We start from the raw sequence: 24,962 nt of genomic DNA, 5'->3' as shown, positions 1-24,962 counted from the left end.
TTTTTTTTTTTCCAGCACACGTCCCAACATTTGTCAGGAACTGACTGAGTGACATTCACCAATCGCGAATGGCAGAATCTATTGAAAACATAAGCATCTAATTCAATCTAACAGCACTCTTTCAAATGTGGTCTTGGATCCATACAGATGTATGTCCCCCTGTAAAGTAGCAGGGGCTGTGACACAGTTAGCGAAAAAAAGATGCATGCATGAACATACTGTATATTACAATGCACCCGCCTCACTGAGCTTAGCCACAGAATCTTATTTTTCACATCAACACATCACAACTCAATTTACTCTGTCTAACACAATGCAAGTTGACAATGTAAGCTGTAAGTGTTTATAATTTGCCCTAGAAGTAGACAGAGATTCCCTAGTGTTTTTGTGCCGTGATGAAGTCTAGAGACGGGCTGTTGGCCTGCTCCTCGGTGATGACCTCTGCTCTGAATCGTGTCCTTTTCCCCCCCTGTGTGCCGTTGGCCGGATAGATGCAGACAGAGCTCAGAAACATGGAATGGATGAGTTTATCTCCGCTAACCCCTGTAGCTTTGACCACGCGTCGCTGTTTGAGATGACACAGCATCTCACTTTGGACCACAGGCTCAATGACACCTTCTGTTGCTTGGTAAGTGCCCTTTAGCCATTAATTTGCGCAACCTAACTGGGTCACGTTTTTTTTCCTCCCCCATTCTGAATTCCCATAGAGGTGTTTAATATCGTGGCATATAAGAACTGTGTTCCAAAAATAAACAAATGAGCACGGCGGTGGCGAGAAAACGCTAATGTTACAGTCGTCGAATTAATACCATTTTCCCCAGAAACAGACAAATATGAGTGACTGACTATCGATACTATTGATACAGAGCCACCTCCCGACAGCAACACTGTCTCACTTCCCAAAAGGCATATTGTGACTTTGTGACCAAACGTCAACATGTGACAGGAAGGGGGGGGGGGGGCACATGTTGACTTTTCGGGACTTCCGCATTACAGCAACGTGGATGTCCAGTTCTCAGTGTTTTTAACAATCCGACCAAAAAACTGTTAAAACATCGGAAGCGTGCCGTCTCAAGTGGACTTGAGCCACTTGAGACGGCACGCTTCCGATGTTTTAACAGTTTTTTACTCAGCGCCGTCCGAGTTATGTCACAATAGGCACAGAATCGTGAATCATACAGTATAGTCCCCGAAAGTCATATTGTGACTTTTTAAACTTTTTTTTCTTGAGTGAGACAGCGTTGCTGTGAGCTTGTAGATCGGATATTTTTGCCAAGCGACACCATCATACGACAATGCATAAATTAGGCTTATAGTTGTGGACAAAGATGAAAGACAAATGTTTCTTGTTCGTTTTTTCTTCTTTCTTTTGTGTGTGCAATGCAGGGATGGTTCAGCCCAGGTCAGGTGTTTGTCTTGGACGAGTACTGTGCCAGGAACGGGGTCCGAGGATGTCACAGACATTTGTGTTACCTGCGTGACCTGCTGGAACGGGCAGACAACGGGGCGATGATTGACCCCACCCTCCTCCACTACAGCTTTGCTTTCTGTGCCTCCCATGTGCATGGGAACAGGTGTGGACTGATGCCATTTTGAGAGATTATATAGTGTGCTTTTCATAAGAGAATGTTCAATGTTGTTTATTTGACATTTCATACAGTATTAAGGCCACCTGACTCCAACTGTCCACTAAAACTAACATCAATTAAATTATATTAGGTGTTATATTAATATCAACTGAATATTAACTATCAGGTCAAGATGAAGAAAGCAAACAAGACCAAAAGCATCAAGACATCGTGTGTCTTTATATTATTTTTCATTTGTGTTATATTTTGCCATATTTTCTGTTATTTTCTGTACATTTTCTGTTAATTATGATGATCTTTTTTTTTGTGTTATGTCTTATGTTGTTAATCAATTATTTGTGTCCTTGTTTCTATCATTTTTTCTTTCCTCTCTCTTCTCCTCTGTTATTTGTTGCCATAGTCTCATAATATCCATATTATTCATCCTCGCATGCGTCCCTTAAAGTCAGAGAGGGCAGCAATTACTGGGGTCCCCCGGTGGGGAGCGAGGGCCCATGGTCCCTAGAGAGCTCCCAAAGCCCAGATCCTGGCACTGCCTCTAAACGGGCAAGCAAATTCAAGTTTAGAAAGAGAAGGAAAACCAAAATTCCACTCTTCCAGGAGCCTAAAAGGTGAGATGTTGTCAATTTATTTACATGTGTGATGCAATGGGAACCAGTTAAACATTGAAGATAATGTCTCACACAAGTTTATACAGTCAGTTCTTGGAGAGCTGAAAGCCATCAGCCACATAATAGCAGGACAATCTCGGATGTTGATTTAACTTTGTTAAATTAAATTAACACTCTGGATTTTACTGTGTAGTATTGTGTTCCTTATCGTTGCTCCTGTTGGAGAGGTAGAACAAACAGAATAAATGCAGACGTTCATTGGATAATTGGTTGATTTATTTGTTTTTGTGTGTGTGTGTGTGTGTGTGTGTGTGTGTGTGTGTGTGTGTGTGTGTGTGTGTGTGCACGTGCGTGCGTGCGTGTGTGCATGCATGTGTGTGTGTGCGTGCATGTGCCTGTGTGTGTGTGTGTGTGTGTGTGTGTGTGTGTGTGTACGTACGCGTTTGTGTACTTCTCAGGCCAGATGGATTGAGCACAGTGAAAGTGGACGAGAAAGAACGCTTTGAAGAAATCAAAGAGCGGTTGCGAGTGATATTGGAAAACCAGATTGTACATTTCAGGTGACTGCCAGATAGATCTAACTCAGTGCTGGACAGTAACCACGTGCATTTACTTGAGTACTGTACTTCAGTAAATGTTTTGACTATCTGAACTTTACGTATTTTTGGATGCTTATGACTCCACTACATTTCTAGGAAGGGAAAAAGTGAATTATGTAAATTAACCACTTAAAGCCCTATTTCAATTATGGTGAAAAACGAGTAGATCTTCTATTTTCATTGTATTTAATTATTGTTTTGTTTTTTCTAGAAAATCTTTGAATTTCCTTTTTGAAATACAGCAGTGCATTGATATCAAAAATATATTTATATATAAAGAAATACTTTTGATTATTTAAAGGGCAAGACCACTTTGGTAGAGGTTTGGGTTGTGTAGTTACCTTGCCATTATGTAACTCCAAAGGTGGATAAGAAATCGAAAATAATTGCTCCATTGATTAGAAATTGATAATTCAAAATATGCTCTTCATTGACTTACATTGTAAGGTAAAATAGCTCTCAAAGTCACTCTTTTACCCCATAAACGAATGCAAACAAAGTTGATTCAGACAATATAGAACGTCACCAAACCCAGTATTGTTTTTTTTTTTTATAAAAATGTCAACTTCCTGTTGATTTTACCATTTTTACTAAGAAGAAAACCCGGACTGGATCCGCGGATCCGGATTCGGATTTTCAAATAGTAAAATCAACAGGAAGTTCACATTTTTATTTAAAAAAAAAACAGTACTGGGTTTGATGATGTTCTATATTGTCTGAATCAGCTTTGTTTGTGTTCGTTTACGTGCTAAAAGAGTGACTTTGAGAGCTGTTTTACCGTACAATGTAAGTCAATGAGGAGCATATTTTGAATTATCAATTTCTAATCAATGGAGCAATTATTTTTGATTTATTGTCCACCTTTGGAGTTACATCATGGCAAGGTAACTACACAACCCAAACCTCTACCAAAGTGGTCTTACCCTTTAAGTATTTTTAAAAGCAAGTAATTTGACTGGGAAACTTGTATTGAAGTAATATTTGACCACAGTATCTGTACTTTGACTCAAGTATTTGGGTTCAGTACTTTGTCCATCACTGATTGTCGCTTTAAATCTTAAGATGTTTTGTCTATTACTGTTCACTATTATTTATTAATTCTGTTTTTCTTTTTTTTAGATACTGTTTCCCCTTCGGTCGGCCAGAGGGTGCATTGAAGGCCACTTTATCCTTGCTGGAGCGGGTTTGTAGATTATTATAAATAAAATGTAAAAAGCCTTTTGTAATGCTCAACTGTAGTATAATGGAAAGACATGGTATAATTCCCATCTGATATGCTCTTCAGGTCTTGATGAAGGACATTGTGACTCCAGTTCCACAAGAAGAAGTGAAAGGAGTCATCCGCAAAAGTTTGGAGCAGGCTGCGCAGCTCAACTACGAGCGGATCACAGAATATGCTCAAATCGAAGGTAACATTAGCCATATATCACAAAGACACCATCAGCGGTCACGGTCACACTGCTGTGTGATTTATTGTTTTCCCCCTGATAATAATGCACGGCAGAGTCCGCTGGTCAATAACGTTTCTTCATAAGCAATACAAAAGTGTAGAGCTGCTCATGGTTTTATCATTGGATTAGAGTTTGACATCATCATATTTGATGTTTGAACAATCCTGTGATTATATACAGTATGGACTGTATGGGATCAAAAATTGTGAGAGACATTCTCATGAATTCTGTCTTAAAAGCTAATTAATTAAGTACATAACTCCTGAAATCATTTGTTGTTACTCGTAACTTATATTTTGGTGGAAAAAATGTGTTTCTTAAAATGTTAAAGCTCTATATTCCGATAGCAATCACTGCTATAACGTTTTTGTTCAGTAACAGGGGTCTCTCTGTCTATCCAACTCTTTAGTAACTAGAAAATATATTTTTTGTTTGGGATACCAATTTTATTCAATCAGGAGAGAGAACTCCACGAAGATAATTTATCAGCTTAAATGTTATAGTGCTCTGTTTTTTGGTTTCATCACTTCCAGTTTCCGGTATACTGTATGATCTCTGTCTCCTGATTGGATAAAATTGGTATCCTGACCTGAAAATGAATTTTCTGTTTACTAATGAGCTGGAGAGGTGGGAGGACCCCTGTTACTGTACAAACACTCTACAGCAGTGTTTCTCAACACATATTTGTGTATATGTATGCACATGTGTATATGTATGCACATATTTGTATATATACCCTCTGTACCGCCCCAGTGGAGAATACTCTACAGCAATGATTACTATCGGAATATAGAGTTATTTAAAGCAATAGGACACTTTGGTAGAGGTTTGGGTTGTATACGTACCTGATGTAACTAGTTCAATTGATGAGATACATTGCTCTGTTGTGCTGTTGAAATACCGTCTCATTGACTTCCATTGCATGCAGAGCATGTGAGCGGAGCGGAGCGACGCGATTTTGACGTGAGCGCGGAGCTGGTTATAAAAAGGTTGGAGCGCTACTCAGAGCGAGGACCGCCTCCCGCTCCAGGCCGCCCTCGCGGGGGCCGCGCACCGAATGTTTGAGCATGCCCGGTCGCACGGACAGAGACACACAGACATCCGCAGTGCACAGCGCACCGAGATGTCATTAGAATTTCTACTTTCTTTTTCTTTTCTTTTTTTTACTGTTGAGCGACCCGGTTTGAGCGGAGCGTGGAGCGAGATTTGCGCAAATCAACGTGAGCGAGGAGCGACGGGGAGCGGAGCGCGGGGGGGTTTAACATGAGCGAATAGCGAGCGGCATTTCAGCCCCCTGGAGCGCGGAGCGGCATTTTCACCCGCTCCGCTCCGCTCACATGCTCTGATTGCATGATGAAACAGCTCTCAAAGTCACTCTTTTAGCACATAAAGGAACACAAACAAAGCTGATTCTGACAACATACAGTATGACACAAAGCACAGTACGGAGGATGATTTAAAGAGCAATGTAAACCTCATTACAGTATGGTGAAATAGTTTTGGTATACAAAGTATAACTCCGTCCATATTCCACATGATTTGTGACAAGCTGTCAGTCACTGTTTTGTGTCTCAGTCCAATAACTCTCTCCTTTGTTTCAGGCCTGCTTTAGCTCTGTGGTGTTCTATAGGTCAAGTTGGCTTTTGTGTAGAGGTGTGTGAGTAAAAATGCATTCAAATCCAAAGCCCTGAAAATCTGTTAATGTGCTGGTCTCTCATAGTGCCTCGAATATGTAGTCAAACTGTGTAGCGTCTATATCCTCTGGTTTGGACTGTTAAGCCTAATTTATACTTTGTCACTCGATGTTCGTCGAGCGACAAAGTAAAAATTTGCCCAGATGTTAACTAAACATCCTCTCTGACTACCAGCAATGATGCAACCCTCCCCCGCCCACCCCACGCCCCACCCTCAGCACTTCTCTTGTCTGATTCCACCAGCTGACACTGTCTTTACACGCCCCTCCTTGAAGTACGCGCTCTCCCTGTCCTCTCTGCCTTATCCTCTTGCTGAAGACTACTCTCCTCCTCTCCTGGCACCTCTGGCCACTCTGCTCTCTCTTCTCCTCTACAGTTGCTTGCCACAACTATCACTCTTACCACTTTTAATGTGATAAGTGGCTTTTAAGATGCTTACAATGGAATGCTGGGAAGATGGTCCCCTGCATGTGCTTTTTAACACATAACGACAAGGTATTTCTTTATTGGCATAAACTGCTCATTAACAATAATGTTAACGAAACGACGACTTGTATACTTGTCCTGGTATACATCTTTTTTTCCCCCAGTATCGTAGTCATGAAATGCATTGAATTGCACTGTGCATATTTGCACACGGTACTGTACAGTACATCAACTATATTGTTAAGAGTTTATGCCTTGAAAGAAATCCCTCAGGGTGCCAAAGATACTAAGGTGTGCAACCCTTACTATCTTGTATACCATGTGAATTAACCCCCGCGCCCCTCCCTGTGATACTCCTGGTGGAGGATAAACCATAGTAACCAGCATGTGACTTTGTCTGTTGGGGCCTCCTGGCCCACCCAATGTAGTATTCACCATGGACACCCCCTCTTCCCATCAGCTTCTGACCTCTAGCTTTCCCCTAACCTCTGATCCCAGCCTCTTGCATGCCCCGATCCTCTTTTATAGGGAAAAAGAGAGAAATGTTTGAGCACCCTGTCTACTGCTTGGCGTCACAAGTGATGGATTTAACCATCCGTGAGTACCTCCATCATCCCCCTGCGTAGCCTCGTTTCATCTTTCATTCCAGCTGCTTTTTGCTTTTCCTCCGAGACGTTGCACCTGCCATGCTTTTTTTTATCTGTGCCTAATGTCTGTGCGAGCGAATGGGGAGAGAATGCATCGGTCGAGAGAGGCCTTAGCAACAGATGCAGACGCTGGACTGTAGCCAGTCTGGGACAGTTAAGCCTAATTTCATGCTTTGTCGTACGACTGTGTTGTCCTCTGAAAAATAAGTTATTATTTCGGTGAGTGATGAAGTCGCACAACGAAGCATAAATAAGCCCTTTCGGTACCCTCTGCGATGGACATGAATGAGCGGTCTGGTCTTTAAGCTTTCTTTCTTTTGGTTGGACACGCATCCCTTTGACTTGAATGCATTTTTACTTTGCTTCTGTGTTATCTTCTCCGGTCATCTGATGTGATCATGTACAGTATCAGAGGTGTGCAGTGCGATACAGGTAGGCTTTTTTTTTGCACTGTGACACCAGAGAAAAGCAAAGTGTGACTTGTTGGCAGAGTTGCTCTAGGACTGGGGGGCGGGGTTGGGGGTTTAAAATGGACCAACACCAACAAACATGAAACAGTTCCTGTGTTGTAACTTCAGTTCTGTTCAACTCCAGTCACCACCAGTGTGTCCCGTCTTTGACCGTTACAGCTGTTCCGTGTTGTTTCTAACTGTGTTTTTGTACCTGTGTCTGTCGACAAACATCCTGTTGTCACATTTTACTTTCCAAACTCTCCACAGGGGGACGTGTTTCAGTGTCTCTGTTCTGACTGTGTGTTTGTGATGTTTGTCTGTTGCCTAGAAACCACACTCCCTGGAGCTGAAAGGTTGCCGGCAGATGGTCTCAAAGGGCCACATGGCGATGAATAACACCATTGAGCTCTAACCCACTTTAACGTGAAAATAACCTTAGATTACACACTAAATATCTCCTCTTCATCTCTCCTCTTCTCTTTTTGTCGCTGAAGTTGAGAAACAAGGTCAAAAGGATCAGAATAAGGATCCAGGTGAACCCATGTTTAACTTGTGGCTTAGGCGCAGCGCGCAGACACACACACACACACACACACACACACACACACACACACACACACACACACACACACACACACACACACACACACACACACACACACACACACACACACACACACACACACACACACACAGAACTATACACAGAACTATACACCAGTACACAGAAGTATGTGAAAATACAATTATGTATTTCCACATAATGTGTTTGCAAATGGCCACGCATGTTTTGAAATAAGAAGTTTGTTTATTTACACTAACATTTTGTGGAGATTGTATTACTTTATCCAGTAGTCATGGCAGGCTAGTTTACCCCGGAAATTTTACTTAATAAGACATATCAAGTCCATTCTTCAATTCATAGATATTTATCAGTAATCTCCTTGCTAGTTTGCAAGAAGGAATGTAAAGCAATACAGTCTCGTACAAAACCCATACATTATAGCTTTGCTATGTGTTGAAGTGAAACAAAACAGACTTGTCTACCCACAAGATATAGAACAGTTTACTATCATCATTAGCACAATGCAAAGGTCCCACTTTTTGGCACAGGAATGTATGGGAGTAGTTCTGATTATTAATACCATATATCATCAAGTTACATTTAATACACTTGTCCTCTCAGATTCCTCACATTTTGCAATTGAACTAAATGATAATCAAACACAACCTCTTGTCTTACTTTCCATTATACAGTAGATACTTCAAATGGTGCTCCTACTGTATGTGCTGCCTTACATTATAGCATGGCAGAGACAACACACCTGTTTCCATTACTACATACATTTAATGTTAAATGAGCTAAATTAACACTCAGAACTTTAATCTGTAGGCAATGGCACAATAGTATGATTGAGGTAATGTAGATTTATATCATCCAACTACATTGACTCTTTTAAATGTACCCAAGTTCTTTACTGCCTGGTCTCCCTGCAGAGACAAGCATAAACTATATAGAGAGTGTTATCTGAAGTTAAATATATGAGATGTACTGTAGTTCATGGTTTCTCAAAGTAAGTAATATCAACAACCTCACAGTTGTTGATATTCAACAACTGTGAATATCAACAACTTATTTGATATTATTGTTATTTAGGCCAGTGGTTCTCGAATGTTTTGAGAGTGCACAACTTTGAGAGTGTACAAATGGAACCACATGGGCCCATAAAGGCCATTCGGTTCCATTTGTACACTCTCAGACTTACAGACATGTAAGGGTCCATTTGGAACCCGCCTCAAGGGACCCAGAGAGTCCATGGACCTCACTTTGAGAACCATTGGGCGAGGGAATAGTAAAATCTTTGCTACCGACTGACCATGTGAGAAAACTGCAGCTAATTGCAGCTATTCACCTACAGTATAAGGTTGTTTGAATTCATGTATCTTATCTATGTGCTTTTAATTTAAGATTTGTGTCAGTCATTCAGTTACTGTACATGTTCAGATATCATTCCACATATGGTGTAATGTTTAGGTAACCTCATTTCACCACATTCACCTGTCTATAAATTCATTTTGTCTGCACATATGGGTTTAAGCAAATATATTATTATAAGATAGTTTCACCAATATTTCTGCCAGTTTTAAGGAGGGCAGAAACAGCTATATATTGGTGCATTTTGCATGGCTAGCACAACTGTTCTTTACACTGTAAGAATAGTCTACGGAACCGTCACATAAACATATGCGAGCAATGAAGTTATTTACAATTAAATGCTTTATTTTTCAGACTACTGGTTTGTTAGCTGCAGTAATAACCCATCAAGGCAAAAATAACAAACCAAGCATTTACTTCACTAAGCCATTTGAGCTTTTTCTTTTAAATTGATTCAAAAGATGAGCCTTGTATTTTAATGTCCGTTTTACCACAGTAAAATACTACCAATAAGAGTTACCACAATGAAGCGCTGTACGTTCTCAAACAGTGCAACATCTAATTGAAGAGCAAAACTACTTGTAAAGCTTATCTAGTGGTTGGAAAACAGCAGATTATTGTTACAGTGTATGTTTGCTGAGATAGCATTCGATGGTTTGGGGCCATGCCATGAATCAGACCCTCATTTATTTGGTTTATTCTCTGCACTCACTAGCTGCATGATCCTCGATGTCTCACACAGAGTCACAGTGCCACTCTTCTTGTGCCTGGTATATCTGCCAGCACAAGTGTGTCATCGTCCCACTCCGGAAAATTCGCTGTTGTCTCACTGTTGCTTGCAACCCAAAATGCCCAAACTAAAAGCATTTTGCTTGTGGCAATCACATGAGCCCTAGCTGTAACATCTCTATTCTGGGCATGTCATAATAGGTGGAACATTCTGTGCAAATAGGGAAACATTTTGTTTTATTAAAAATATATGTATTTGGAACATTTTCGCCTGTAACGACATGCCCACAATAGGGACACCTAGGGTGAAAGTGGTTAACACTCAATTCTATCTATAAATAAATCATATACAGATTAAATAGTCTTATGAATAGCGCACGGGAAATACAAATACAATCTCCGCAGCATGCCTTTCTGTGCTTGACTAACCACACATTCCCCCCACCTTCATCCCTTTGCTTTAGAGAACGCAGGCCGATTAGTCACGCCTGCCAAAAAGCTGGAGGAAACAATTCGCCTGGCGGAGTTAGTCATAGAAGTCCTCCAGCAGAACCAGGAACACCATGCGGAGGTGAGTGGGAACCTTTTCCACCTCTCCTCCTCAGAACAGTCTCTCTCTCTCTCTCTCTCTCCTTATCTCCGCCTGCCCAGCAGTATATGGAGATTATGGTCTCATTTATACTTTGTCGCACGACAGTGTCGCTCGCTGTAAAATAACTGATCTTCAACGTGAAATCGTTCAGATTTTCAGTTATTTTGCGGGCGAGCTGCCGCTGCCACGCAATGAACTATAAATTAGGCTTTAGCTTTATTTTCAGATGTCTATAATTAAAGCTGCTTTCATGCATGGGTAACTGAAGAGAGGGCCCCCTTTTAGACATAAGATTACATTTTAAGAAGGCTTAATTGGAGTTGCGCAGTCCATATGGCAGCGTGATATCAGAGTACAATCTTTGAGGAGAGACTGTAAATATGAGAGAAGTGATACAGTGTGTGCTGTTCCCCCCTCTGATTCATAATTCATGGCTCAGTGGTGCAATGTTACATAAACCACTCGGTGCCTTGGGAAAATGGTAATATTCGATTGAAGTTAGCGCGCAGTAGGTACAGCGGTAATACCAAACTAGGTTACTCATAACTACTGCATGCTCTTTACATAGCCCTGGTTTTGTAAAATATAGAATACTATAATCCATTAAGACTGGGAAGCATCTGTGTCATTTTAAGATTTCTCAGATATACAAGATGTGAGCTTGTAGATCTGCTATTTTTGAAAAATCGTGAAAATGTGTGCAAATCTTTGAATGTGTATTTTTTAAAGCGAACATTTGTAAAATATTTTGTTCCAGGGACAAAGATTTGAGTTACAAATGTTAGCTTTAAAACATTTTAAAAATATATATTCAGCCATTTGCACTTAATGTCCACGATTTTTCAAAAAATAACAGATCTATAAGCTCATAGCGTGGCACTCTGTGCCGTGCTATGAGCTTGCATATCTGCTATTTTTGAAAAATCCAAAGAAATCTTAAAATGACACAGATGCGTTCCCGGATTGAATGGGTTAATTAATAAGATTATTACATTCCTCCACGATGATCCTTTGTGTACCAGAGAAAAAGCCGCAAAATGGCTTTCTCGCTACATTACATTGATACTACAGTGCAAAACATAGATTGATAGAGAAGCATGAAGAGCATGTATAGATGTATAAGGGTCATCCAATGCAGAGTCGTAGAGTTAAAGCAGATTTATTGTATCTCTCTGAATATGCTTGACAGGCGGCAGTCACAAGTTCTGGAGATCAATCGGTACAGTATCATTATTTCTCTTTCTCTTCAGCCCCCATCACAATTCCCCCTGTATGGCATGTGCGTCAATAAGGCTAGAGGCACCTTCCAGGCAGGAACAAAGCAGTAGATAGGGGTGGGTGGCCTTTTGGGCATAGATAGATGTGAGAGAAATGAGATGAAAATGTAAAGCATTGGAGCTTGCATAAACACATTGTGTTCATATAGCATGTTCATGGGACCATGTTCATGGGACCGTTGAAAACAAAAATAAATCTTTCTCTCCGAGCATGCTGAACCGATAGTCTTTCCCCCCGAAGTATGCTTCATGTGATCCTCGAAGTTGAATTCACCATAAGCATCTCTTTTAATCCTCCATCCAATGTTTGAGTTCACAGTCCACGGCTCGTTACGGCATTATTTCCCAGCTTCTCTTCCATCCACTACGCTTCCTCTCGCCTCAGTTTTACAATAAGCCCTATGAAAGAAATGCCTCAAAGATACATTACTGTTGTGTGCGTCTCCCTGTGTCCCCCCACCGTTCATATTGGTGACTGTCCAAGCAGGGAAAAGAGCAGGTATGTAGTGAAAGCTGAATGAGAGTCTCTCACCCAACCCCATAATGGTTTGTGCATGTGCGGTAGAGGGTGCCATGCCCCCCTCCCTCACCGAAGCATCAGCTAACTACTTCAGGACTGTTCCCTTGAAACCGCTGCCTTGGCACAGCACCGTGGCCTGTCTGGCTGAGCAGCGGGTGTGCTGTACAGCCAGGACCTTGTCTGTGCCCCTTAACAGCCGTCTCAGGGCTGAACGAGCCCTCTGCCTGTCTGCCTTTGTTCATGTGACCAATCCTCGCCTGTTGAAATCTCCCCACCTAACCACCCCAAATCCCACCCCACCCCCCCAACCCGTTTATCCACCCTGTCCCCAAAACCCACACAATCTCTCCTTGAATGTGATGGAGAGAGGAGCTTTATTTTCTGCCTGTTGCTCTTCAGCGCTGTAGCATTGTCAGGCACTGTGTGTGTGTGTGTGTGTGTGTGTGTGTGTGTGTGTGTGTGTGTGTGTGTGTGTGTGTGTGTGTGTGTGTGTGTGTGTGTGTGTGCGTGTGTGCGCGTGTGCGTGTGTGCGTGTGTGAGGAGGCAGGTAAGTAGTCAGGTAAGTCTGGTTCCCACTACCATTCTAGATGATAAAGGCAAATAATGGATGAAACTGCAACGGAAACAAGAGCATGCAACTCAGCGGTAATGGGAAAAGATTATGGCTTGATTTATAATTTGTTGCGCGCCTTGTTTGTCAGCTTGTAGATCGGCTATTTTCAGCATGCAGCACTGTCACGCAACAAAGTATAAATTAGGCATAAGTGTCTCCGTGTTTCCCCTCTGAAATTTGGCAACATGACAGTTTTTAAATGAAAAATGAATCAAGCTCAGACTGCCATCCGAGCAGCCCGCTCAGCTTCACGGAGCTACAGTACACCACCAAAAATATTTATCTGAACGTCGTTAACAACTAATTGGATCTGCTATAGGAGAACACTAGAGATGCTGTGTGCTGCAGTCTTTGGTGTGCCTATAGGCTTGATTATATTTTGTTGAGGTCTGTGTCACGCACTGGAAATAGCAGTTGTGAGCTTTTAGATCGATATTTTTGGCGCGCGACACCGACGCACAACTAAATATAAGTCTGGCTTAAGACAGCATACTGCATGAGTCACATTCACATCAAGTGAATGTGTGGATGGGTGTGTCACTGATGTGAATGGTGGAATCTCATCTCCAAGCTTGAAAGCAAAGCATGCTGGGAGTTCCACATTTGCATGAGAAAAGCATTACTCCCTTTATTGATATTGTCATGAATAAAACAAGGCACACATTCTCAACTCTACTGTATGATTTTTTTTAACTTTATGTACAGATATGGATTTGCAAGTGATGATAAATAACCATGTACTTTGAAAGTTCTAATCAATAAGAGCTGTGGATTGATTCAAACTCAGCTTTTGCAGAGAGCGTAGTTGCTACGTGACACAATGACACGCACGCACGCACCCACGCACCCACTCACCCACGCACACACCCACGCGCGCACACACACACACACACACACACACACACACACACACACACACACACACACACACACACACACACACACACACACACACACACACACACACACACACACACACACACACACACACACACACACACACACACACACACACACACACACACACACACACACACACACACACACACACACACACGTCTGGCCTACAAATTGTATTCCTTGCATTTCATGCCCTTGGAAGGAAGTACCTCTCTTCATGAATTCTTATATGGCCACTGGCAGTTCACTCAATATTTGTAGACACGAATACATTTCTGACAAAGCCAGAACCCAGAGGACAACTAATACATATTGAACTGGCGTAGTGCAGTGGCAAAATCCTATTTGACTCCAGGAATTCACTGGCCTTTCCTTTTCAAATCTAATAAGCTCCAGTTGATTTTAGCTCCCTCCAACCTACACTATACCTGCCATGTGTTTTGTGCCATGCTGTCCTGGCTGGGGGGCCCCTGTTCTCACCCGCTTCCTCCGTTGTCTCTCTAGGCATTCGCGTGGTGGACAGACCTCATGGTGGAGCACGCCGAAAACTTCCTGGCCCTCTATGCCGTCGAAATGGACGCGGCCCTGGAGATCCAGTCTCCAGAGAGCTGGGACAGCTTCCCCCTTTTCCAGCTACTCAACGACTTCCTTCGGACCGACTGTGAGCTCTCGCTGGTGCACGCCCTGCACAGCACATTTTTATTCAGTTTTAGTCATAGTCATTTAGTCATTTAGTCATCTGAAATGTTTTACTTTTAGTATAGTTTTAGTTGACTAAATATCATATGATTATAGTCGACTAAATCTACAGTTGATTTAGTCGACTAAAATGTATTTTGGGCGGTGCCTTGATGGCGTCGTAATGGCTGATTTTACACTTGGTTGCATGCTGAAAATAGCCGATCTACAAGCTCACAACTCGTCGCAGCACGACACGTTGTGAGCTTGTAGATCGGCTATTTTCAGAGCGCAACACCCGAGCGCAGCCAAACAATAAATTACTTGTCTTTTAGTTCTACTGGATCTCTTCTCCACTAGTCCCTCACTAACATTTTAGTGTAGTTTTTATTTGTTGACGAAATAGTCAATATATTTAGTCTTATAGTTTTAGTCATCATAGCTTAGTTTTTATTAGTTTTTATTTAGTTTACGTCAGTGAAAAAAGGTAGTCGACGAACATATTTCGTCATACTTTAAGACGACGAAATCAACACTGCCCTGCACACTGAAACCACTTTGTGTTGTACCACGATTGTACATTGACGTCAATGTTTTCCGTCTCTCTCTCTCTCTCTCTCTAATCAACAGATCATCTGTGCAATGGAAAGTTCCACAAACACCTACAGGACCTGTATGCTCCTCTGGTGGTTAGATATGTTGATCTGATGGAGTCCTCCATCGCACAGTCAATTAACAGGGGCTTTGAACGTGAAACCTGGGAGCCTGTAAAGTAAGGAGCCTTCTTCTTATTCTGAGCTGTAGCATGGTGGAAGACACCAGGCTTTTATCCAGATGAAAGACAGACTTCTGGGAGCCTGGGAGTGCAGTTGTTCATTCAATATTCCTCTAGGTCATTCTTAAAAAGTGAGCCAGAGAACTTTGTTTTTCCTTGAAAGGGAATATTTATTTTCTAAATATTGGTATTCGTGTGGGACTCATGTATGCGTCTTACACATTGGGGGTTATGTTTACACCTAATATTTCTGTGATTTTGTTTTGTGAACTAACCCTCATATAGTGTGCTTTAACACGTTGCCAGGCAGGGAGAGACAATCTCCGGTCTGTTATCTTGCCGAGTTTTTCAGCCTTAATATGCTTATTTATTTATTTGTTTCTCATGGCTTTAACATTTTTACTTTTGCATTGTTTATTAAAATCAAAAGGACTTTAGGGTGTGTTAAGCTAAAAACGAAAGACAGGGATTTCATTTCTCTAGTAATTATGCTTTGAATAGTTATGTTGCTTTTCTCTTCCACTTCATATAATGCAATATGTGTGTGTCCAGCTACTCTCTCCTTAGGTCTTTTTTGTTTTGTTTTGTTTTTTTGTTTTGTTTATGTATTGTATTATGTGTGCCTCAGACAATTGCTGTCGGTTTTGTTTATGTGTGCTGTGCTTTTTTTAAATGTCAGAATATGATCATTTTCTTTATGTGACTTCACCTGTTGTAAAATTTCATGACACATGGCTTGTTGCTGCTTCCATATTACCACTGTTATGGATTATTTTTTTTCTTTTTGTCTGTCTTTTCTGCAGGAGTTTAACAAGTAATCTGCCCAATGTGAATCTACCAAACCTCCAATCTGTCAACCTCCAAATTCCCAAAGTACCAAATCTGCAATCTCTGCCAGTATCTGGACTATCAGTTAACCTTCCTCAAATGCCTAGCTTTTCTACCCCGTCATGGATGGCTGCTATATATGACTCTGAGTGTGTATTCAACAAGTTCACTGTAGAATTATTGCACAAGCAGAGACTGCCTTGGTATGAAGATGCATCTAGTGACCAGAGGTCACTGTTAATTACAAAAGAAAAGACAATACTAATCTGTCAACATGTGGTTCCAGTTATATATATATATATCACACACGCACGCACGCATGCACGCACGCGCACACACACAAAAACATTTGCTGCCTATCAAAATATCTGTCAATGCCAAGAAACTTTTTTTTGGCACTCTACCGTTCGTGTATGTTACATTGTCTTATTGACAAGCCATGTTCATGCCAAGAGCTCTCTAAGAGGTGCTAGAGTAGGTGGGGTTTTCTGCTTCTAAAATGAGAGGCTGAAGACCACCCTTTTTTTCCTCAACATGCATGTTGTTGAGCTGAGGTGCAGAGATACGGACCAAACGCAAAAGTCTTACTCTGAGCCTATTTGGGGATTGATTGTGCAGGATACCCCCCTCCCTTTAAAAAAAACATTTGGAAATATTATAGCAATCAACTGCTGCACAACATGTATCTCTCAACCTTAGTATTAATTACTGTCAATTTTAGCGCAGATGTCCATATCATGGTCTGTCCCCGTCCTTGGCAAAAAAGTTCAGAGGCTTGTCTGATTGGGGTGCTAGTCAAAGGACGGTATAGGAGAAGATGGAATAGAAACTGACTGGACTGTGTCCATCTAGTTGCAAAACTGCCAGTACAGTGTGAGACAGTAGAGACTGTTCCCTGCTCCTGCCCTCCTCCCTAAATAATAACCCCTTACCCCTTAACGTCCTCCCTGCATCACTTCTTCCCCCACCCCCCAAGTTCTACTGAGGATGGAAGCCCCCTCAGAAAGATCTGCATGGAGTGTTTGATAAATACCCTCGCCCCCACCCACCTGGGTACATGGATGTTGAGAGAGGGCATGTGATTGTGATAGTCTATTTGTGCATGTAAAGCAATTCGAAGATCTGTTTATTAAAAAAATAACAATAATTAGACAGAACATGAACACAATGTTCATGTGCTCTCCTTCACATCTTTATGTCCCATCCCTATGTTAAGGCCCACTGTGTATCTACAGTGATGTACCTATATACAGTACCTGCATGTGCTCAATTCACACCGGTCAATAATCATAGTCTACGCTGTCCAATACCGAGTGTTAATTAACGAATGGATAAATTAACACTGAGGATTTGACTGTGTAAATGGCGTGGTTATTGATTTGTTTCAGTCAAATCCTATAGTACACCCCCCCCCCCCCCCCCCCCCTCCACCCCCTATACACTGACCGTCTAAACACCACATGAATCATTTTATAAGTGGCATTGTGATTGGCCACTGGAACATTTTGGATTAGCCAGTCAGTGTATGGTCAGAGTACAGAAAGCTGTGGTGAGGTGTGGAGGAACAGCATCCTCCTCCGCACCTCCCTCCACCTTCCTTCCGCCCCCCCCCCCCCCCCCACCTCCACTCCTCTTGTCCAGCAGGGTGACCCTCAACCTCTGACCTCTGTGTGTGTTTGTGTGTTTGTTTGTGTGTGTCTGTGTGTGTTTGTGTTTGGATTACTGGCAGTAATGGCTCTGGAGCATCAGAGGACCTCTTCTGGAAGCTGGAAGCCCTGCAGACCTTCATCAGGGACCTTCACTGGCCCGAAGAGGAGTTTGGCAAGCACCTGGACAACCGCATCAAGCTCATGTCCAGCGACATGATCGAGAACTGCGTCAAACGGTGTGTGTGCGTGTGTGTGTGCATGCGTGCTTGCGTGTGTGTGTGCGTGTTTGATAGAGGTGGATGGAGACAAACCGAAAGAAAGAGTCAAAGACTACGTACATGCATCACAGAGATTTATGTGGAGAATGCATATTTTGCACCATTGTTTCTATCACTTCGGTATAAAGCACATGTTACCTTTCTGATGGCATTTCAGCACCAAGCAGGCGTTTGAGACCAAGCTGACAAAGAGCAGCAGGGGGACAGACTTCCGCATTTCCCCCATGATGTGCACCATGTACAACGTGATGGTCGATGCCAAGGACCAGTCCGCTAAGCTTTGTGCTATGGAGATGGGACAAGAGGTACGCTCCACTCTTTTTATTTACCCTTTTGACAGCCCTCACAGGAGGGTGATTTATACTTGGTTGGCGACTTGGTGCACGAAAAGTATAAATCAGGCATTATATGAGTCATCCAGATATTATAAAATTTGTTGCATTCCTTCCATTTTAGAAACAGTACCACACCCAGATAGATGAACTGATCGAGGAAAGTGTGAAGGACATGATCCAGCTTTTGGTTGCGAAGGTACACTCGCCTACTGTATGTTGTACATGCTGCATGCGGTGCAGGTTCCACTTAACCCGTTTAGACCTGGAAGGCCTATACGTTGTCATACCTTTCAGCTGTGTCATTTTGGCTGTTACTGTATATAATCACTGTCGGGCAGAAACCTTGTATCTCCAAGTTTCAAATGTGTATGTTGTTTCGTAAATGAACGCCCTACTTCATCATACAAGAGTGTCGTGCAAAAGTAGTGAAAATAGCCGATCTACAAGCGCACAACGCCTCGCAATGCGAGGCGTTGTGTGCTTGTAGATCGGTTATTTTCACTATTTGAAATCGCTTTGAAAATGAATATTGAAAAAGGATCGGTTTTGGACGTACAAGGTTTCCACCCGACAACAACGATATATAGCGACAGGATTTAAAAATAATAATAAGAATCAAAAATAGAAAAATGGGTTAACCCTTGCATTGTGTTAGAAAACTGCATCCACTTGTGGTGTTAGCGGGTCAAATTTGACCCGTGATTTAAATCAGCCCAAAATACTCAAAAAATAAGTATTTTCATTTTTTTGTATACCATAGAAGGTAAAAAGTCATTTATTTTTGTTAATTTACAATTGTGTACCTTTTGTTTTGTAGTGATGACCTAGGGTTTCCTGTTTGCTGCTACCTGTCTTGTCTTGTCTTGTCTCACCCTGTCATTTGCAAATGTTGTTCACCTGTGTCTTGTTTATCCCTAGCCAATCGTGTGTTGATTGTCCATAGATAAGCACCTGTGTCTCCAATGGGTGTCTGTTTGCCCTTCACTGCCAGTCTGTTTGTTGTATGTAGTTGTCTGTGTGAGAACCTGCTTCTGCTTGTGCTTTTACAAGTTAAACTTGCAAGTGCCTTCCTAGTTCTTCTCGTGCTCCTTGTGTTCCCTCGTTTTTGTCATAATACAAGAAAGAAAACTCCTTGTATCTGAACTAGTCTGCCTTGGTCTTTCTGTCCTGCACTCTCTCCTGACTCGCATAGTGACAAAGCAGTCTTCATTACTCTTGGAGTCTCTCATTCTCCCCTCTCACATTTTGTCTTGTTTGTCTTTTGGTTTGCATCCATCATCCAACTCCTTACTTCTAAGACATTTTAATTTCAATGACCCTCATATCACTGAGAGTGTACAAATGTACCATTAGGGGTCCATTTGGTTCCAATTTGTACACTCTCCGAGACATGTAAGGGACCATTTAGAACCCCCTCAAGGAACCATGAGGGCCTGGACCCCACTTTAAAAACCACTGCTTTACACACATCCACTACAGGTTCTGCAGACTAACTCACTCATAAACAATTAGTTAATTAGCCTTTGTCTTTATATTCATAATCAATTCTGTGTTTAAGTGTATTGCTCTTATTTAGTTTGAACTCTGAGCCAGGTTCACACTCTTAGTTGATTAAAACTGCTAGTTTTGGTCTTCTGAAATTGATAAATGACTTTAAGATATGACAATAACGAATATATGTGTTTTGATAACATTAAACATCCATCTGTTTGCTCTGCAACCATCTGTTAATTTTGTTTTCCAACAGATGTTTTTTTAACAACCTAAAACTCAAAAAGGTTGTGTCATAATGAACCCCGATCGTCAGTGAATCTAGTAGATCATTCTGTCAGGGGGAGAGGTGTTTGCTGTAGACTTTCAACTTTTCACCTGCCACCTCTCCCTTAAACTTCAAATATTACCTCGAGTTTCTAATTAGTGTGAAAAGCCTGGTGGCGCAAGAGAAAAGGAGAGGCCTTGTATGCGGAAGGTTGGGGGTTTGAATCTTGGTCCTGGTAAATCTCTATCTTTGCTCTTTTTAAGGCGAGGAGCGTGGAATCAGCCCGCCTCCGTCCTCACGCCCTCTTTTAGCTCCGGTAGGAGGGGGAGGAGCATGGGTAAAGCCCACCTCCAGTGGGAGGAGCTTAATACATTTACATACTAAGCAAAGCAATTTTGGTAGCACTTTACAATAATGACCCGTTATAAAGCATTTATAAACGTTTATAAGTAGTTTGTAGACTATTAACAAATCATTAACAACCTGTTTGTTGACATTCCAATAACATAACTTGACTTGACTTGAGTGGGTTCGATTCCCACTCGAGTCAAGTGTCACAGGTAACTTGGGGCAACGGATAAATTGACTGGTAACCCAGGACCGCTCGGTCCTGGGTTGAACTGGATTTGAACCAGCACACTCCTACAAGTTATTCTACGGATATCAGTCAATTTATCCGTTGCCCCAAGTTACCTGTGACACTTGACTCGAGTGGGAATCGAACCCACTCAAGTCAAGTCAAGTTATTGGACAGACGCTCTACCAGTCGAGCTATGCTGTTGGCTGAGAGTTACAGGTTTCCTGGTGGTTTTAACTTGTTTTCTAGAAGTTAGTCTGCAAAGGGAAGCATCACTAAGGATATCAGTCAATTTATCCGTTGCCCCAAGATACCAGGGACACTTGACTCGAGTGGGAATCGAACCCACTAATGTCAAGTCAAGTCATGTTATTGGACAGACGCTCTACCAGTTGAGCTATGCTGTAGGCTGAGAGTTACAGGTTTCCTGGTGGTTTTAACTTGTTTTTCTAGAAGTTAGTCTGCAAAGGAAAGCATCACATTAAAGACACCAGTGGGATTTGAACTCATGGCCTCTGGATCATGAATACTGCGTCTCAACCCATTGAGCTAACAGATGGCTGACAAGTACAGCCTTCCTGCTAGTTTTCAGTTGATCTTCTGGAAGCCAGTCTGCAAAGGAAAGAATCATAGGAAAGACATCAATGGGATTTGAACTCATGGCCTCTGGATCATGAATACTGCGTCTCAACCCATTGAGCTAACAGATGGCTGACAAGTACAGCCTTCCTGGTAGAGTATAATAATGCATAGTCTTAGATATTTTAGGAATGTTTTACAAAGCATGTTAAACATGAACAAACACATTAACAGACAGTTGTAAATGATGATCTGTCTTCACTTTACTATAGGGCACATAATAACATGTATTAAGGATTTATAGATACTTTAGGAATGTTTAACAATGCATATGTTAAACATGAAAAAGCTACCAATAGCTTGTATATATTATGTAACATCAGTTACAAATGATTTAATAATCATTTACAGATGTATTATACATGTCTTATTCATGAATAGTCATAAAATACCTTTATAGATGATTTGTAACCGTAGTTATAAAGGTTTTATTAATCATTTACGAATGTCAATAAACAGGTTGATAATGATGTGTTAATAGTCTACAAACTGCTTATAAACGTTTATAGATGCTTTAGAATGGGTCGTTACAAATGATTTAATAATCTTTTACAGATGTATATAAATGGCTTATTCATGAATAGTTCACTACTTACTAATACTTTATAAATGATTTGTAACTGTAGTTATAAAGGTTTTAGTAATCATTTACGAATGTCAACAAACAGGTTGTTAATGATTTGTTAATAGTCTACAAACTACTTATAAACGTTTATAAATGCTTTATAACGGGTCATTATTGTAAAGTGCTACCGTTATTTTTGTTGTATTTTATTGACATTGTTAGTATTATAAGTGACTTATTTGTTAGTTTTTTTAACCACTGTTTTATGTTTTTTATTGAGGCACTTTGAAGTTTTGTATTGATTGTTGTTTTGGTTGTTTGAGATATTTTGTATTGGTTGTTTGAGATATTTTGTATTAGTTGTTTGAGTTGTCTTTTGTATTAGTGGAGTTTTGAACCCTGAACCTTTGGTTTATTAACCTCTGGTTCATCTAATTGAGCCACGCTGGCACAGAAGATACAATTGGGAATGTAATACTTAGCTTGCGTTTTACAATTTAGATGGAAAGTGAAAAATGCTCTTTGGGAGTTTTGAACCCAGAACCTTTGGTTTATAAACCCCTGATTCATCTATTGAGCCACACTGGCATAGAAGAAGCAATCGGGGATGTAATACGTAGCTCACGTTTTACAATTTAGATGGAAAGTGAAAAATGCTCTTTGGGAGTTTTGAACCCAGAACCTTTGGTTTATAAACCCCTGACTCATCTATTGAGCCACACTGACATAGAAGAAGCAATCGGGAATGTAATACCTATCTCACGTTTTACGATTTAGATGGAAAGTGAAAAATGCTCTTTGGGAGTTTTAAACCCCGGGCCTTTGGATTATAAACCCCTGATTTATCATTTGAGCCATGCTAGCATGAAAGAAGCAATCGCAAATGTAATAGTTAACTCACCTTTTACAATTTAGATGGTAAGTGGAAAATGCTCTTTGGGAGCTTTGAACCCAGAACCTTCAGATTATGAACCCCTGATTTATCATTTGAGCCATGCTAGCATGGCAGAATCCACTGAGAATGTAATAATTAACCCTTGCATTGTGTTAGAAAACTGCATCCACTTGTGGTGTTAGCGGTGATTTAAATCAGCCCAGAATACTCAAAAAATAAGTATTTTCATTTTTTTTTCTCCCACCTCATAGCTGACTTGTAATGCATTCATATCCATGTAAACACTTTTTAAAATATTATGTTGGGTTAGGGCTAGGGTTTCATCTTTCAAAATATCTCGTTTTCTATTATAAAAATGTTAAATTCATTCATTATATTTCCTATAATGAAGGCAATGGATAATGTTGTTATCTAGCTGGAATAGAATAATTAAGAATAATAATTAGAACATGACCCGTATACCATAGAAGGTAAAAAGTAATTTATTTTTCATAAACTTCAAACTTTATTTTACTCCTGATAGCAAATGCTAATTGAGGACAAGTCTCTCTCACTCTCAAACATGTAAACATTGAATATTGACAATTTGGGGGTGAATTGAGCCACACTTCTTTGCTGGGTCATTTTGGACCCTAACACCAAGTGTCACTTTTTTTTTTGAGACCATCAGAATTAATTAAAATGATGATAAATAATTTTGTGAGGCTAAAATGGCTATTTCTGAGGATATCATGAAGCCTCGTTCCAATAAAGAAATGTAAAGGGTACTTTTTACCTATTTAAACTTGAAAACGGGTCAAAAAAGACCCTAACACAATGGAAGGGTTAAAGAAAGACAGACAGAAAAATATGAGCAAAGTACTATTACGGCATGCCATGATGTAATGATGCCAGATGTATCCTTCTGTCCTTGTTTCTCAGTTCGTGATCATCCTGGAGACTGTACTGGCTAAGATTTCAAGATATGACGAAGGCACTCTTTTCTCCTCATTCATGTCCTTCACGGTGAGATTAGAGGTTCTGATATTCCATTGTGCCACTCTTTGATTTGATTGTTATATAAACTTTTTTTTTGTTTTATGACAGCGGTGTTAATTAAAACTTTGATGAAATTTCTCAAATCAACACTTTGGTTCTGATTGCAGGTGAAAGCCGCTTCAAAGTACGTGGACGTACCTGTAAGTATAACAAAGGCCTGTTTTGTGTGTGCGTGTGCGCGCGCGTGCGTGTGTGTGTGTGTATGTATGTCTAACCCTGTGCTTCACAAACGCAGTGCAGTTAATCAATAATTGTGATCATTATGGTATAATTTTACCTCGGCTCTAGCCTGCCTGTGATGGTGATACAGCTGCTACAGCTGCTGTATGCCATGATGACAGAACCAACAATGAGTTTCTATTTCTAGTTTTGCTATGAGTTCACTGAGTTCCATCTTCTACTGGGCTTACTGTAAGTACATTTTTGTTTTGTTTTCTCTCTCCTAATGCCCAATGCTCGGAAATAGCAGACCTACAAGCTCACAATGTGTGGCATTGCAACACGTTGAGAGCTTGTAGATCGCCTACTTGTGACACGGGACGCCGTCATACGACTAAAGTGTAATACGAACCGTGGGCCGACATAGGGACTGGAGGGGGAGACAGATTTGTCACGTTTTGTCCGTCGAATTTTCCTCAAATATTCTATCCGTCCGGCTGCGGACTGAACTCAACCTGACGTGCTTTCACCGTACGTTAGCAAAAAGTACCCTTGGCGACCTTTGGGCAGTAGTGAAAAGAAAGTTTGTTTTGGGTGAAAGCAAAGCAAGGCTCACTCCACCGTGTTTGTTTGGTCTGGCAGTGAACAGATATACAGAACCAAATGGACCCAGCCGTTAGCTTCTCCCATAGAAGTGTTGCCAGATTTTGTGAGAGAAGTAAGCAACCAGGTCTATGAAAACAAGCCCAAA

At 41.1% G+C, this 24,962-nt stretch overlaps 1 protein-coding gene across 3 annotated transcripts in view; it reads left to right on the top strand.

The window, feature by feature from the left end:
• Window positions 1-24,962, top strand: part of LOC311048886 (calcium-dependent secretion activator 1-like) — a gene marked incomplete at both ends in the record, with an annotated part of 96,307 nt that overhangs the window by 59,352 nt on the left and 11,993 nt on the right. Inside the window, 14 exons of one of the 3 annotated variants that reach the window (XM_084062218.1) lie at window positions 492-628; window positions 1,387-1,574; window positions 2,659-2,760; window positions 3,919-3,982; window positions 4,085-4,208; window positions 10,599-10,705; window positions 14,541-14,697; window positions 15,345-15,486; window positions 16,293-16,466; window positions 18,047-18,202; window positions 18,402-18,549; window positions 18,701-18,775; window positions 23,936-24,019; window positions 24,160-24,192. In XM_084062218.1, coding sequence (XP_083918344.1) covers window positions 492-628; window positions 1,387-1,574; window positions 2,659-2,760; window positions 3,919-3,982; window positions 4,085-4,208; window positions 10,599-10,705; window positions 14,541-14,697; window positions 15,345-15,486; window positions 16,293-16,466; window positions 18,047-18,202; window positions 18,402-18,549; window positions 18,701-18,775; window positions 23,936-24,019; window positions 24,160-24,192 — 1,691 coding nt within the window. Of the gene's footprint in view, window positions 1-491; window positions 629-1,386; window positions 1,575-2,658; window positions 2,761-3,918; window positions 3,983-4,084; window positions 4,209-6,898; window positions 6,968-10,598; window positions 10,706-14,540; window positions 14,698-15,344; window positions 15,487-16,292; window positions 16,467-18,046; window positions 18,203-18,401; window positions 18,550-18,700; window positions 18,776-23,935; window positions 24,020-24,159; window positions 24,193-24,962 lie in introns of all 3 variants that reach the window. The other 2 variants (XM_084062219.1, XM_084062220.1) reach the window with 2 other exon arrangements.

This window comes from Gymnoscopelus microlampas (assembly GCF_963454915.1).
Source record: "Gymnoscopelus microlampas genome assembly, chromosome: 7".
In the NCBI taxonomy this organism is placed as follows: Eukaryota; Metazoa; Chordata; class Actinopteri; order Myctophiformes; family Myctophidae; genus Gymnoscopelus; species Gymnoscopelus microlampas.
The sequence above is the reverse complement of the archived record's forward strand: the minus strand, read 5'-3'. Positions and strand labels throughout refer to the sequence as shown.